General features: G+C 42.4%; 1 protein-coding gene across 1 annotated transcript in view; it reads left to right on the forward strand.

Moving 5' to 3' along the window:
* The first annotated feature begins 1102 nt into the window (after positions 1 to 1102).
* GNL2 (G protein nucleolar 2) overlaps positions 1103 to 17118 on the forward strand; it is a 29977-nt gene continuing 13961 nt past the window's right edge. Inside the window, exons 1-8 of the mRNA XM_005543932.4 lie at positions 1103 to 1279; positions 3464 to 3548; positions 4500 to 4594; positions 6480 to 6619; positions 9515 to 9699; positions 13585 to 13651; positions 14603 to 14761; positions 15199 to 15312. Of these exons, the coding sequence (XP_005543989.3) occupies positions 1216 to 1279; positions 3464 to 3548; positions 4500 to 4594; positions 6480 to 6619; positions 9515 to 9699; positions 13585 to 13651; positions 14603 to 14761; positions 15199 to 15312 (909 nt within the window). The 5' untranslated portion in view covers positions 1103 to 1215. The remainder of the gene's footprint in view (positions 1280 to 3463; positions 3549 to 4499; positions 4595 to 6479; positions 6620 to 9514; positions 9700 to 13584; positions 13652 to 14602; positions 14762 to 15198; positions 15313 to 17118) is intronic.

Raw genomic sequence — 17118 nt, forward strand, 5'->3', positions numbered from 1 at the left:
TTCATTTAATGAATATTTTTTGAGTCCTTTGTTTCAGGTGCTATTCAAGTCTTAAAGACACAGCAGTGAACAAATTTACAAGGTCCCTGCTTTCAAGAAGCTTACATTCTAGTTTGAGGGAAGCAGCCAATAAACTGGTAAAAAAAAAAAAAAAATTCAACTAGTGATAAATGCCATGAAATAAATAAAACAGAATACTGTAACAGAGTAACTGTGAAAGGGTGAAAGGTGGCTGATTTAGACAAATCAGACAGGAAAGAGTTCTCACAGTACGAAGGGTCACCAGATAAAATACAGAACGTACAGTTACATTTGGATTTTAGGCAAACGATGAATACTTTTTTAGTGTAAGTATTTTCCAGGCACTATTGGAGGTGTACTAAAGAAATGTATTCCTTTTTTTCCGCTGAAATTCTAATTTAATTTGGTGTCCTGTATTTCTATTTGCTAATTCTTGCAGGCCTACCAATAGGTGATATTTGAGCTGAGGATTGAATGACCACCTATGCAAAGATTCTGGGAAAGAGTGATTCAGGCAGAGAGAATATCCAGTGTAAATGTCAGAATAACCAGAGGGAGGGAGGTACACATGAGATCAGATAAATAGGCAGAGGCCAGATCACAGAATCCTGCAGGGATGGCAAAAAGTTTGAATCAATCTCTGTCTCTCTCTGTTTCTCCCTTCCCCTTTCCCCTACCTGTCATTCTAAGAGTGATGATAAGCCGCTGGAATTGTAAGGAAGAGGATGACACCTTCTAATGGATATTTGGCTGCTGTGTGGTCGGCAACTTTTGGAAGGACTTAGAAGACAAATTCAGAAGACAAACTTAAGCTTGTGTCATTGGCAGGGGAAGAGGCTTCTTTATTTGGAGGTGGACCCAACTGGGAGCTCTGGGCCACGCGTTCAGGGTAACTAGGCGGTTGCTATGGAGGGGCAGCTTGGCGGTTGCTAGGGCTGGAGCGGGCTGGGGCTCCACGCAGGGCGACGCCTAGGTGTCTAGGGCGGGGGAGGAGCCAGGCCGATAGTGGCGCGCGCCGCGCGTTCACAGGAAGTCGCTCTGGGGCAGGGAGGGGCGCGAGCGGAAGTGACGTAGGTCGTGCACACGTGGTCCGGCGTGGTTCACGCGGGTCGCCTCGGCCGGGCCTGGGTAGATCTAAATTTGTTTCCCCACGTAAGCCGGACCTCGCACTCCGGTCCCGGTCTCGTCGCCAAGATGGTGAAGCCCAAGTACAAAGGACGGAGCACCATCAACCCGTCCAAGGCCAGCACAAACCCGGGTACAGGCGGCAGGGCTGATCGAGGGTGGAGCTTGGAGGAAGTATAGGGAAGGGCTCCGAGGACTGGAGGAGGAGGGTTACTTGGGTGGCATTGCTTAGAATGACTATGAGCGGGGTGGCTGTTGGGGATGAAAAGGGAAAAAGGAAAGCAATATTTGTGATGGTTTCTTCTCAGGGGGGCACTGAGGAGGGCTGACATTGCACGCCTGGCAGGCCAAAGTGTAGTCAACTGGTCTAAAGTCAGGGAAAGTGAACACTCAGGCTGGCAGCCTCGGGTCCTCTCCAGTTGAGAGATGCAGAGAAAGTCAGCTTGAAAATGGGTATTCGGGCCTTTTACACGTGATCATATTTGCCGGTCACCTTAACTTTGACCTTTAAAATGAGAAAGGGATTGTAGTTTTTGCCCTTGGAATTATTCTATCTGGTAAAGTGCTTAGAGAACCCTACAAAGAAGTCAATATGATCATTGCAGTAAGGCTGTTTTGGAGATGTGTGTAAGTTTTGGCGAAGTTCCACCTGTAGGATTAACAAGACATCCTGTGGGAGAGTTCTTTCCATTCAAGTTTAATTAATAAAACTTTGTTTTAAAATATGATTTAGAATTTTTGACAATTTTAATGCATGTTGAATGTTTACTCCGGATTGATAATAAATTATTCACTTTGCACAAACTGGAATCTCAGAATGTTAGACCCCAAAAGTCCCTTAGAGATTATGATTTTACAGGTAAAGAGACTGAATCAAAATGCAGGAAGTGGCTTGTCATAACTGCAACAGTTAGTGAGCAGTAGTAGAGCCGCCAGTCTCTACTGTTAGAGAGTAGGAGAGCCAATGGGCTGTGGTTTCAGTCTGTCTTCTACTGCATCACTTCAGGACCAGACAGGTAATTTAAAGGGCTCCCAGTTGGGTGTGGGCTCAGGCTTGTAATCCCAGCACTTTGAGAGGCCGAGGCGGGCGGATCACCTGAGGTCAGGAGTTCAAGACCAGCCTGACCAACATGGTGAAACCCCCTCTCTACAAAAATAGAAAAATTAGGCCGGGCGCGGTGGCTCAAGCCTGTAATCCCAGCACTTTGGGAGGCCGAGACGGGCGGATCACGAGGTCAGGAGATCGAGACCATCCTGGCTAACACAGTGAAACCCCGTCTCTACTAAAAATACAAAAAAACTTAGCCGGGCGAGGTGGCAGGCGCCTGTAGTCCCAGCTACTCGGGAGGCTGAGGCAGGAGAATGGCGTGAACCCGGGAGGCGGAGCTTGCAGTGAGCTGAGATCCGGCCACTGCACTCCAGCCTGGGTGACAGAGCGAGACTCCGTCTCAAAAAAAAAAAAAAAAAAAAAATAGAAAAATTAGCCGGGCATGATGGCGGATGCCTGTAATCCCAGCTACTCGGGAGGCTGAGGCAGGAGAATCGCATGAACCGGGGAGGCGGAAGTTGTAGTGGGCTGAGATCGCAACACTGCACTCCAACCTGGGTGAAAGAGCAAGATTCCGTTTCGGGAAGAATAAATAAATAAATAAATAAATGGGTCCCAAAATGAGAAGCTAGGCTAGTATTACCCTGCTCGTTTGTTCTTCTCTTTCTCTTTGAGATGTAAGGCAAGAATTGCTGTGTTGAATAAACAAAAATCAAACATTAAGAAACTGGAACACATATATATCAAAATTATAGTCTCCATGGTGCCTTGCATGGAGGAGGCACCCCATATTTGTTAAATGGAGGCACAGAGGTAGGTATCTTCGTGGTTAAGACCACAGATGTGATAAAATGCTCGTGTTCAAATTCTGGCACTGCCATTTAGTAACGGTTTGACCTTGGGCAAGGTGTCTGACCACTGTGCCTCAGTTTCTCACTCTGCAGCATGGAGATAATATATCTATAGGATTATTGTATGGATTAAATGAGATGATGCCTATAATGTGGATAGCCATCATAAGTGCTCAAAAATATTAGCTGTTCTTCTTCTCAAATACAATCCTATCGAAGATCAAAGGTTGGGTCAGCTTTGTCATACCATATAGCTTCAAGTAATAATTATTGGAACAACATGGAGAAAGTAGAGATTTTTGTGGTTGGTGGTTTCTTACCTAATTTGGGTGAACTACTTGTTGCATTTTAAGCAATGACTTGTTGGTTATACTGGTTGGTTATCAAATAGTGCACTGTGTACTTCTGCCTTTTGTAGATCGAGTGCAGGGAGCAGGAGGCCAAAACATGAGGGACCGGGCCACCATCCGGCGCCTGAATATGTATAGGCAAAAGGAGCGCAGGTGAGCATTGGGTGCTGTCATCCTTTCTCTTTTCCTTCATGCCCTTGACCGCTAGCTGAGACTGATTAAGCCTTTGCTGTTCTCACCCCCACTTCCTCCAAATAAGAGTTATATATTCTCGAATATAATTGTATATGAATGTCGTTAGGATAAATGGTTAATTTTTGGTTAAGGGCATGGGTAGCTGGTGGTGAAATAGTGATGGTTTCACAGTACTCAAAAGTGGAGGTCTTGTTTCTCACAGCCCTGACCTTCACAAATGGCGCATTAAATCTCAGCGTTAAATACGGCCAGATATAACAAAACCTACAGGACTATGGGTAGGAAAGCCACCAGAAAATGTGTTTTTTAATGCCAAAATGTAGATCACAACATTGTGGCACTTGGACACTCATCACAACTCCGAGTTCTGCTGAGGTAGCCTCTACCACAGGGATTTGCTGAGTGTGGCATTCCGCTAGCTGGTCTTAGTTTGTTTGGTAATTAGATTCTCCGTCTCTGTCTGTTCTAGAAGATGTGACTAAAATACAAATGTCAATTAACTTATTATGCGTTAGTCATCTACTTTGCAGTTTGTTTTAGAATTTGGAATCCCAGCGTAAATCACCCTCTACTTGAACAATTCATCTAAAACAGCCTTCGAATAGTTACCCAAAAAACTCAAGTATGTGTTTTTTTTTTTTTAAAGTAAACAGTAAACAGATTTTTTAAAACGTCACCGTTGTTATTCATCTAGCAGAAATCATTACGTGCTCTGTTGCAAGAGGTTAAATGGCTTTTGGGCAATCTGTTTCAAATGTAGAAGTACTTTGTGTTTACTGGAATTGGTATTTCATGATCATTTAAAACCAAAGTAAGAAGTCCTTTTGATGGAAAATATATTCTGTAAATCAAACTTTGCTGTTGCCATTCTTCTGTTGTCAACCAATATCTGTTCTTTCCTCAATTTAGGAACAGTCGTGGTAAAATAATTAAACCCCTGCAATATCAGTCAACGGTGGCTTCTGGCACAGTAGCAAGAGTAGAGCCAAATATTAAATGGTTTGGTGAGTATTATCCCCTGCTACTTTGCTCTACAAAATGTATGCTGAATGGAAACGGCTAGGATGTTTAAATATCTAAACGATAGGAGTTTTTGGTGAGTGGAACTGTCAAGGATTATCTGAGAAAGGGATAAGAAAAAGTACTGGGAAAAGTAGTGGTGGTAGATTTAATAAATAACTTCTTTTTGAAGAGCGCTCACCATTAGTAATTGTAATTGAACCCTCTTAAGCAGATAAGACCGTCCTTAATGACTAGCATTCACAGACCTTAGAATGCTCATCTTGATCTTTTATGCTTGCCTGGAGAGATACTGTTTGAGAGGTGGCCTTGTAGGTGTTTGTGCATATATCCTTCAGGGTAAGTGCATTAGCCCAGAGTTCCTCTGAAACACTTCTTAATGGAGTTTTTATTTGAACTTGGGTGACAATTAAAGGGTCTCACTGTTGAACCTTCCAACAGTGAATAGAGTATCTTCAGTCACAGGGTGATCACGGCTTCTTCCTTGGGAAACTCCCTGTTCCATTTCAGTCTGGGCTTTTAACTTTGCCCTTAGCCACTGGTAATGTATGGGCACTTTAGATGATCAGACCCCAGTGTTTGCTTGGTGTTTGACCTCTGTCCTTGGGGGCAGATGGCAGCTACCTTTGAGTCTCTTATACTTTTGGTAGGATACTTCCTAGGAGCTGCAACACAGAAAGGTGTCAAAGAAAACTCTGCAGAGAAGCATTTAGCATGGCTGCCGGGTACTGTGACTCCAGATTAGACTGCCTGGGTTTGAATTCTAGTTCTGTCATTTATGTGCAAGTTATTAAGTCTGTCTGTTCATCAGTTTTCTCATCCCTAACAGAGAATAAGATGAAACCTATCTCACAGGACTGTCGTGGTAATCAAATGAGTAAATACAAGCAAGGCACAGTGGCTCATGCCTGTAATCCCAGCATTTTGGGAGGCCAAGGCTGGTGATTCACTTGAGGTCAGGAGTTCGAGACCAGCCTGGCCAACACGGTGAAACCCCCATCTCTACTGAATATACAAAAATTAGCCAGGCATTGTGGTGGGCACCTGTAATCCCAGCTACTTGGGAGGCTGAGGCAGGAGAATCCCTTGAGCCTGGGAGGCAGAGGTTGCAGTGAGCTGAGATTGTGCCGCTGCACTCCAGCCTGGGTGACAGAGTAAGACTCTGTCTCAAAAAAAAAAAAAGTAAATACATATAAAGTGCTTAGAATAGTACCTAGCAAATAGTGAGTATAATATAAGCATTCCTTGCTACCATCATTACCACCTTGCTGTTTTGCATTCATGCTGCAGCATGCTGTTTAATTGAATGCTTTTCAGGATCTCCCTCACAAGGTGTTTTCCAGGTGGAACAAGCAGGGCTCTGTCTTGTTCCCTTGCATGGATTCATTGGTTAATGAATCATTAACCAATTGATTAACCAATTGAGGTCCCTTTGGATCCTCATAACCCTAAAAGTGGTAACTATGACTCAGGTTTCAGTGTTTCAAGATTCTCTGTCTATACTGACTGATCAGCTGTGATTGGCTCCAAGTTTCTCTGCCAGATCTAGCAGGAAGTAGGACATTTGTCAGATCTCAGTTCCATTCCACGCTATTTATTTCTCAGTTTCATTTAGTCAGGAAACGGCTTGGAAAACTATTGAAACCTTTTGTGGGTCTGGGTTGGTGGAATAGTTCATAGTGTGCAAGTGCAGGAGAGGCAGTTTTTTGGGTTTTTTTCCTCTTTTAAGTTTGGAAATAGCTCCAAGGGATGGATGGATCAGGTACTTGGGTGAGTGAGGGTAATTTAAAATCTTGCCTTTCACCGTGTCAGTGGAAGATGAATGTGCAAATATGTATTAAGTGGCAACATTCTTTATTTGTAAAACAGGAAACACACGTGTGATTAAGCAGTCATCATTACAAAAATTTCAAGAGGAAATGGATACAGTTATGAAGGATCCATACAAAGTTGTCATGAAGCAAAGCAAGTTACCAATGTCTCTTCTCCATGATCGAATCCGGCCTCATGTAAGATGTAGGATATCCCTGGCGATGGAATTTCCTGGGCAGACTCCTTGCAGCTCCCTCTCTAACATATTTGTCTTTTGTTTTTCTTAGAAAATAGCAATTTCAGTGTAGCAATGATGAACTTCCTAAGACCTCTGTTTTCATCTTTTCACGTTTAGTATGAAGTATGGTAGTGTAGTGGATCAAAGCACAGGTTTTGGAGTTGAGACCTGAATTTTAATCCTTGCTCTATCCATTCCTGTACCCTTAGTTGGGTTTCTCTATGAACTTGAACTTCTTTGCTTTGAAAGTATAAATAGGCTGGGCGCAGTGGCTCACACCTGTAAATTGGGAGGCCCAGGCGGGCAGATCACTTGAGGTGAGGAGTTTGAGACCAGCCTGACCAATAAGAGGAAACCCCATCTCTACTAAAAATACAAAATTAGCCAGGCATGGTGGTGCATGCCTGTAATCTCAGCTACTCGGGAGGCTGAGGCAGGAGAATTGCTTGAACCTGGGAGGCGGAGATTGCAGTGAACCAAGATCGTGCCATTGCACTCCAGCCTGGGCAACAGGAGCGAAACTGTCTAAAAAGAAAAAGAAAGTATAGATAACCCACCTCCTTGGGTTATTGGCTACAGATGAAACGTCTGTAAAGCACTTGGTCCGTAGTAAGCACATAGCACACCACCTAATAAGAGCTAAATTGATAACAGATATTAGTAATATTATTTATTATTATTTATTTTGGTAGGCAAACTTGTTTTAAGTGGTAATTCCATCAAACATTGGGACAGCGTAGAATTAGGATTGAGTTGGTAGAACTTTGGTGTTGGGTACGTTCAGCTTTTGTAAGATCCTTGAGATTTCTTCTCAGCTGAAGGAAGGGGTGCTGGTCTCATTGGCTGTCAGTTGCTGAAGTTTGAAGTACGGTAAGGATTCAATCTGGGTTGAATGGAATGAGTTTCACACAGAACAAAGAAAGAGTCTGATGTTTGTCTGCTCATTTTTACTTGCATTGAATAATAATTCCCAGAAATGTAACCATTACGTAAGCTTCAGTTCCGATATGAGGAGGGGAGAAAAACATTGACATGCGTACGTGGGTTAAATAGTTCAAAGAAAAGTGTTTACTTGCAGAACAAAATAAAAACTAAGGCCTGGTTATTGCCTCAGGTTTTGTCAGTTATGTTTTGTTTTATGATGGACTAGAAGAATGGCACCTATTAGTGGAATGACTGTTTTCTTTCAGGGGAACACATGAGTGTAATTCATGAACCACAGACAAGTTGCTCATTTCCCTTGTTCTCTTTGTCTGTTCTCCCTAAAGCCATCTTTTAAGCAACTATTGAATCTTGTTTATGAGAAGAACAGAGAGGCTCTATCATGGATTTATTGCTTTGTTGCCTGTTCTTGTCAGCGCTTCTAAAATTTAGTGTTTAAGTATCTGGTATGTAGAATGAAGGGTCTACAGTTGCACCAGTCAGCTTCTTTGTTGATGCAGAAAGCTACTCAGAGTAATTGATGCGTTTTCTGCTTTGGTCTTGAAAAACCTTACCTATTTTATTTTAGTATGATATCTATTACTTATAAAATCTAATTCTGAGATTATTTTGCACAGTGGAGTTAGATCAGATATGCATATTCATCTATATGTGTTTTAGAACTACTGTATTTCTGTAGCAATACAGTAAGAGTACTGTAACTTTGCATATGTACTTTATTATATACTGTATATTACTGTATTATACTTATTAATGTGTAGATTTATAGGCAAAGCCTTGTGTCCTGTAACTTATAGGTTAAGAGATTTTGAAGATAATTTTGGTCACACTTGATTTTACCCAGTGACATTAGAACCTGTTTCTCATGTAAAATGAGCTGCTTCTGTTTGGGGATGCTCCCGAGTGGAACATAGTGACTAAAACTAAACTGAGTTGTGGGTTAGAGCATCTGAGAAAATGAAAATAGTTTAAGGATCTTTAGAAGTTGGAAGAGGGGATCCGTTAAAGTTCAGAAGCCATGGGGGCTGCTCTATCATCCTCACAGCTTTTGGTAGTGGTGCTTACAGAGGAGCTTGTGCTAGGGGGAAAAGGGTGATTTTCTTCTTTTTTCTTTTTTGATATTGTCTGCCGGCTGTTAACATTCTGTTATGTGATAGATCCTAACTCAAACTTTGACTTTTATCTTGCTTCAGAAATTCTTATGCCTGTTACTCCTATACAGGCACATCAAGTTCTAGTTAGTATCAGGTTCCTTTTATCACATCTAAACTATTATTTTGGACTTTGGCTAGATGTTTTTCATCTGAAGACTTGCCATGTGCATTTAATAAAAACGTTACCTAAATTAGGGAAAATGTTATCTGAAACTAAAATGCATCTTACAAAACAAACAATTCCTTTTAGCCATGAAAGAAATTAACTTCCAAGAAAAAGTTGGCATTTACAGTTGGTTTAAAAAAACCTCACAAATTTGAGTATGATTGTCCTTGATAAAATCTATGAATTTGGCGAATTTTATGCACTTGTTTGAAAGCTAAAAAAAATGGTGGAAAAGATTAGTTAATTTTCATCGCTGTAGCCTTAATTACATTTGACTAAAGTTTATGATAAATGAAATAAAGCAGAGTTTTTGGGAAGTTTTTGCACAACTATTCATATTTACTTTATTTGTATTACTTTTGTATCTCTCCAAGGAAGCTTACAGAACTTCGGAATAAGGGTACCAGTGTTTGTGCCATTTCAACAAGTATTTCTGATTTGAAACCAGACTGAAACCATGTTTTTATAGATTTGGGTATGGGTTGAACCTTGGAAAAATAAAATCAGAAAGTCTTTCCTAGGTGGGTGTTTAGCTTTTCGCTTTTCCTCAGTGCTTTTCTTAATTTTACCTGTTATTCTTGTTTCTCTTCAGAAATCGAAGGTCCACATTCTTGAAACTGAAAGTTTTGAAACTACATTTGGCCCTAAGTCACAGAGGAAGCGACCAAACTTATTTGCAAGTGATATGCAGTCTCTTATCGAAAATGCTGAGATGTCCACTGAGAGCTATGACCAGGGCAAGGATCGTGATTTGGTAACTGAAGACACTGGTGTGAGGTAGTTTCTTTGTTTGTTTGTTTGTTCGTTTGTTTGCTTTTTGAGACAGAGTCTCGCTCTATTGCCCAGGCTGGGGTGCAGTGGCACAATCTCGGCTCACTGCAAGCTCCACCTCCCTGGTTCATGCCATTCCCCTGCCTCAGCCTCCCGAGTAGCTGGGACTGCAGGTGCCCACCACCACGCCTGGCCAATTTTTTGTATTTTTAGTAGAGACAGGGTTTCACCGTGTTAGCCAGGATGGTCTCGATCTTCTGACCTTGTGATCCGCCCACCTCAGCCCCCAAAGTGCTGGGATTATAGCATGAGCCACTGCGCCTGGCCTTTTTTTTTTTTTTGTGGATAGAGTCTCGCTCTGTTGCCCAGGCTGGAATGCAGTGGCACGATCTCGGCCCGCTGCAACCTCTGCCTCCCAGGTTCAAGCAATTCTCCTGCCTCAGCCTGCCTCCATGCCCGGCTAATTTTTTGTATTTTAGTAGAGACAAGGTTTCACCGTGTTGCCCAGGCTGGTCTTGAACTCGTGAGCTCAGTCAGTCCACCCACCTCGGCCTCCTAAAGTGCTAGGATTACAGGTGTGAGCCACCGCGCCTGGCCGAGGTACAGTTTTGAAGTTCATGCAAGTCTCATCATTTGCTCTTCTGCCACAAAACATTTTCTTTCAAGTTATTTTGCCTGTGTGAAGCTCAGTGCTTTAATTTATATATGGAGCTGTCTTCTTCCCTCAGGCTAGAGACATTGGTGAAATTGGGGCTAGACTGAAGATGTCTAATGCGGCTTGATAAAGGTCTCTCTTCATTCCCAAAATAAATAAGATTTTCTTCATTTATAATCGTAATACACCAGTCATAGACAAATTAGGAAATATAGTTAAGTTGGAAAATGCAACACAAAGAACATAACTCATAACCCCATTGCAGATATTAAGCATTGTTAATGCCTCCGTGAATATGCGGGGCTTCCTTAACTGGAAGACTCTGAGTTCATAGATGGCCTTTAAGGTTTCTTTGACTCTTTGAAGAAAATGTGGAAAATTTGTGAGCATACCTAAAGGCGGTGGAGTTTTGTCTTTTTGTTTGTTTGTTTTGGGGAGGAGAAGAGGAAGTGTCTATAACTTTCATCATATTCTTGTAGGGATCCATACTCAAGAATCAGTCACTAGCTGGCTGCAGTGGCTTACCTGTAATACTAGTTTTCTGGGAGGCCAAGGCAGGAAGATCACTTGAGCACAGGAGTTTGAGACCAGCCTAGGCAACATAGCGAGACCTTGTCTCTACAAAAAATAAAAACTTGGCTGGGCATAGTGATGTACCTGTAGTCCCAGCTACCCAGAAGGCTGAGGTGGGAGGATCACTGGAGCCCAGGAGTTTGAGGCTGCAGTAAGCTGTGATTATTAGGAATACGTTTCTATGTCAGTACATAATCAACAATAATATAATATTTATTGTCAGAGTGGTATTTTGTTTGTTATGGCCAGTATCGTTGTTGGACATTTATACTGTGTATAGTTTTTCCTTATGGTGAACAACACAAGGGTGAAGCATCAATGTGACCACATCTCTTTCATCCTTAATTATTCCCCAAAGATAAATTCTTACGGAGCAAATCGTGGTATCAAAAGGTATGCATGTTTTTTGATAGGCAGCTGCCACATTGCTCTTGAGAAAGGTTTAATTTCATTTCCCTTGGGTAGTGCTAGAAAGCTCTCATTCTCCATCTATCTCATGTCTCTTAAATGAAGTGAAGGTTTTGCTGTCTTAGTGAAGAGGCATTGTCCTTTGACTGCATCAGTGTTATTACCTCATTGCTATTGTCAGCCCATCTTCAAGCATTGGGCCAACTAGAGATATAATGTCAAGCCATTTGAGGCCAAGCAAAAAGAGGCAGTGAGTTCATCTATTTATTCTTAGAATTATTTGAACTTTCGTTGGCTTTGTATTCTGCTGATTTGAATTTTTCCTCCCGCAAAAGGTATAGTAGGTAATGGAGTAAAGATAAAACTATTTTTGTTTACCTTGGATAAATGTCCTTGAGACTAGTAAATGAACAGATTCTAAACCTTATCAGAAAAATACTGCTTTATATGGGAGCTATGGAGTATAGGTTGTGATTCAGCTCCTGCCAATTCCATTTTAAAATTCTTTTAATTCTTCTTTTTCTTTTTTTTTTTTTTTTTTGAGACAGAGTCTCGCTCTGTGCCCAGGCTGGAGTGCAGTGGTGCGATCTCGGCTCACTGCAAGGTCTGCCTCCCAGGTTCACACCATTCTCCTGCCTCGGCCTCCCAAATAGCTGGGACTACAGGTACCCACCACCGTGCCCGCTAATTTTTGTATTTTTAGCAGAGACAGGTTTCACCATGTTAGCCTGGATGGTCTCGATCTCCTGACCTCGTGATCTGACCGCCTCGGCTTCCCAAAGTGCTGGGATTACAGGCGTCAGCCACCACACTCGGCCTGCCATTTTATAATTCTCTGTGATGTACTGCTTAATTCAGTCATGCTTTTTTTTTTTTAGTTTAATGTTTTATTGTGGTAAAATATATGTAACAAAAAATGTGGCCGGGCGCAGTGGCTCACACCTGCAATGCTAGCACTTTGGAGGCTGAGGCGGGCGGATCACCTGAGGTCAGGAGTTCGAGATCAGCCTGACCAACATGGTGAAACCTAGTCCCTACTAAAAATGCAAAAATTAGCTGTACCCGGGGCGAACACCTGTAGTACCAGCTACTCGGGAGGCTGACGCTGGAGAATTGCTTGAACCCGGGAGGCGGAGGTTGCAGTGAGCCAAGATCGCACCACTGCATTCCAGCTTGTGCGACAGAGCAAGACTCCGTCTCAAAAAAAAAAAAAAAAAGTACTCTTCTAACCTTTTTTTTTTTTTTTTTTTTGAGACGGAGTCTCGCTCTGTCACCCAGGCTGGAGTGCAGTGGCGCAATCTCGGCTCACTGCAAGCTCCGCCTCCCGGATTCACGCCATTCTCCTGCCTCAGCCTCCCGAGTAGCTGGGACTACAGGCGCCCGCCCCTGCGCCCGGCTAATTTTTTCTATTTTTAGTAGAGACGGGGTTTCACCATGGTCTCGATCTCCTGACCTTGTGATCCGCCCACCTCGGCCTCCCAAAGTGCTGGGATTACAGGCGTGAGCCACCACGCCCGGCCTCCATTTCCCCTCTGCCCCCAGCCCCTGGTAACAACATTCTACTTTCTGTCTGTTGTGAATTTCACTGGTTTAGGTGCCTAATATAAGTGGAATCATACAGTATTTGTCCTTTTGTGTCTGGCTTATTTCACTTAGTATAATGTCTTCAAGATTCATTCATGTCATTGCATGTGTCAGAATTTTCTTCTTCTTTTTTTTTTTAATTAATTAATTAATTTTTTGAGACAGGGTCTTGCTGTGTCACCCAGGCTGGAGCAGTAGCCTGCTCACGGCTCACTGCAGCCTCAACCTCCTGGGCTCAAGGAGTTCTCCCACCCCAGTCTCCCCAGTAGCTGGGACTACAAGCATGCAACACTATGCCCAGCTAATTTGTGTATTTTTTGTGGAGATGGGGTTTTGCCATGTTGCCCAGGCTGGTCTCGAACTCCTGGGCTCAAGCAGTCTGCCCTGCTTGGCCTCCCAAGGTACTGGAATTACAGGTGTGCACCACTGAATCAGCTAGAATTTCCTCCTTTTTAAAGTTGAATGCTATTTTGTTGTATATATGTGCCACATTGTGTTTATTCATTTATTTGTTGACAGACATTTGGGCACACTTTTAAAATTCAGTTTGTTTCTGGTCCATCTCCAACTGGGTTTGATACTGTTTCTTTTGGTACATTGACTTTACCCTAAAGCATTCTTTTAGTCTTAATGGTGCTTCAGTTGCTCATTTGGGGTGCTTTCTTATTTAGAAATGAAGCTCAAGAAGAGATCTATAAAAAGGGACAGTCCAAAAGAATATGGGGTGAGCTCTACAAGGTACGACTCCTAAATTCCCTCCCATTGAGTGGTTCCTTTGGCTTTCGTGATTTTGTAGAAGAAAACTGATTTTGATGTATTGAACCTCTGTTGCCCAGAGTACAGGTACCACTGCCTGTTCCATCCTCTTCCTTCTACAAAGAAACTTGAAAGACATACTAGCATTGATCTAGAGAACTGCATTGTTTAAAGTACTTGTATAAGAGTAACAGCTATCTTTTATTATACACTCATATAGTTATTACCTGTCAGTATTTTTTAAGATTTCCACCAAAGTGATATTCCTGTTTAGATTTATCATGCCTACTTAAAGTCACATGCAACATTTTAAGTTATTTAGTCCACCCCACTCCTTTTATAGATGAGGACTCTTGTCTAGAAAGGTTTAATGCTGTACCTAGCTCAACTAGCTTGTTAGTGAAGGAGGCTTTGTGTATCTTGATTTCTGATCCAGTGCTCTTTAACTGGCAGAGGTTTATGTCCATGCACTAATAATAACAACCTTCAGAAGAAAAATTTTCAAGCATAATCATGTAATTAAATAGTAACATAATAGAAAACGAGTACCGTGAAGGCAAGCTAAACTTTTCAGTTTTTTGTGAAATACACAAAACCTATAATATTACAAACTTAAAGATTATATTACAAACTTAAAGAAGTCTAAGAAGTAATCCATAGTAGTTCAGTAATCCATAGTAGTTAGGAAATAAGTTGAGTTTCATCTAAGCTAGTTTTCCTGTTTTAAATTCAACAGGTTTCAAAAACCACAGGATGAAAAACCTTTTGAATTCTGATCGCTGGGCCTTGAGATTAACTACAACCAACTCTGCCCAGAGACCGTTTTGAAGTTGTCTCTAAATGTTATTATTTTATTTTCCCCAGACTCCCTTAAATGTCATCCCTCTTTTATTTGTACTGTAGCAAACCATTTTTGCCTCTCTGAATTTTCAGGTGATAGATTCATCAGATGTTGTAGTTCAAGTTCTTGATGCTAGAGATCCAATGGGCACTCGTTCCCCTCACATTGAAACTTACCTGAAGAAGGAAAAACCTTGGAAACACCTCATTTTTGTACTTAACAAATGTGACCTTGTTCCAACTTGGGCAACAGTAAGTACAACTACTCAACCAGAATAGACTATTAAGACATCTGTCAATAAGTCAGTTGTGGGTTTTTAGGCTAAAGTGTTGCACTGCTGAGATTGTAGTAATGGGAGTGCTCTCGTTGGAAATACAAAAGTGTGCTCATTGATGGTGGGCGGAGGCACCAGGAGACAGCTGCTGAGGCTACTGCCTGCTTCACATTATGCTCCATTAATTGCATTTAGTAACAATGAAGACATCTTTTGGAATACTGTTTTGTATTTATAAGACAAGACAAAGCATTAACCATTATACTTGGAAAAACCATTTCAAAGAATTGTGGCTAACATTTTCCTTAGACAACATTATATTTGAAACAGTTCTGTAATTCAAGCTCTGATTCTTCCACATAATGTAAATAAATGAACTGCAGTTTACCAACATGTTTTCGTCTCTGCCTCTAGAAACGGTGGGTTGCTGTCCTCTCCCAGGATTATCCGACACTTGCTTTCCATGCAAGCCTTACTAACCCATTTGGCAAGGGAGCATTCATTCAGCTTCTGCGGCAGTTTGGAAAGGTATTGAGCCCTGATCTGTTTCTCCTGGAGTTGTGTAGCTGTGAGTTGGTGTAAGAATCTGTCTTGCCACGGCATAGCAGAAAGTTACCAATTTCTTAACTGGACATGGTTGCGCAGATCTGTAGTCCTAGCTACTCAGGACACTGAGGCAGGAGGATCGCTGGAGCCCAGGAGATCAAGGCTACAGTGAGCTATGATGGCAACACTGCACTCTAGCCTGGGTGACAGCAAAACCCTGCCTCTACAAAAAAAAGAAGATGTGGCCAGGCGTGGTGGCTCATACCTGTAATCCCAGCACTTTGGGAGGCTGAGGCAGGCAGATCACAAGGTCAAGAGTTTGAGACCAGCCTGGCCAATATGGTGAAACCCTGTCTCTACTAAAAATATAAAAATTAGTCAGGCGTGATGGCATACCCCTGTAGTCCCAGCTACTCGGGAGGCTGAGGCAGGAGAATCGCTTGAACCCGGGAGGTGGAGGTTGCAGTGAGCTGAGATTGTACCACCGCACCGCAGCCTGGGCAACAGCGAGACTCCATCTCGAAGAAAAAAAAAAGAGAAGATGTAAAACTTCCAGAGTTGTAAAAACCCACAGAGTGTCAGGATTATAAGAGATTCTGAAGGGTTTTCTTGCTCAGCCTTTGCCACCATCCGTGACCAGTGTTGCTTCCATTTCTGCCACAGCCCTGGCAGCTGACATTTCATGCTCTGCTGGGCTTTCCAGGCCTGCTGTGCCTCCTCTGCCCATGGAGCCCATTCAGCTTCTATCTCCTCTGGTTGGAGAGGGCCCTGCCAAAATTCAAGCTTCAGATCCCTGGTCAGATGTCAGCTCCTGAGGGAAGCCCTGGAACCAGACTACCCTATCAAATGTTCTTAAAGCTTCATGCTCTGTACCTGTCATTTTGAATTTGTATATTTAAGTTAATTCTACCTGGCTTCTAACAAAAGACACATGTCTGCTGTCCCACCCTTCCCCACTGTATAGAAGCAAATGCTTCCAATAGTTAGCTGTTCTGTTATTTTTCTCCATATTTTTAGTACATGCTTAGGATTTTTTGTTGATCTGTGCCTACTCCCCCACCCCCAGTTTAAGATGCTTATTAATTTCCTACTATGGAAAATGAGGATTTGCTTTCTTATAGCCATCCTCCCTCTGTTGTACTTCCCCCTGTATTGTTAGATGCCATTGTTGGGTTACAGTATTATTCATTCAGTGTTGGTTGGTTGGTGGTGGTAGTGGTTGTTGTTTTAATTTGGAAAGGAGAGCTTTATTTCTCATAAAGGGTTGCAGCCTGCAGGGTGGCCACTCTAACAGGCTGGGAAGAGTAGCCTTGGCCATTCAACCTTTACACTGTCATGACTGTAACATGTTAGTCACAGCTGATCCACATGGTGTGCTATGAGTATAATTCCTTTCTGATCGAAGCTTTTATTTTCACTGGTGTTACTTTGCTGTGTTCTATTTGCATCTGTCACTATCATGTTACCAAATTCTCTGATACAGTAGGAACTCTCAGTGTTTCCAGGCAGCACAGGTAGTTCCCTTCGGTGGCCAGCACTCCGTCTTCTGCAGGGCTGGCCACTCTCCAGGCTGCTGCAGCGTCGTCTTTCTGGGATTTCCTTTCACTGTCATCCAGAGAATTCCCATGGCTGTTTTCCTGTATGGGAACTCTTGTTCATAGGACCTCTTTTCTTCTTTTCTGGTTTACTCCTTCCTTTCGATGGGACATATCTTCCAAAAGTTTCTTTAGAAGGAATACTTGGAAAGAACATTTTTGAGATGCGCCTTGCATTCTGAGAATATCTTTA

The sequence above is a fragment of the Macaca fascicularis genome, chromosome 1, assembly GCF_037993035.2.
Source record: "Macaca fascicularis isolate 582-1 chromosome 1, T2T-MFA8v1.1".
NCBI lineage: Eukaryota > Metazoa > Chordata > Mammalia > Primates > Cercopithecidae > Macaca > Macaca fascicularis.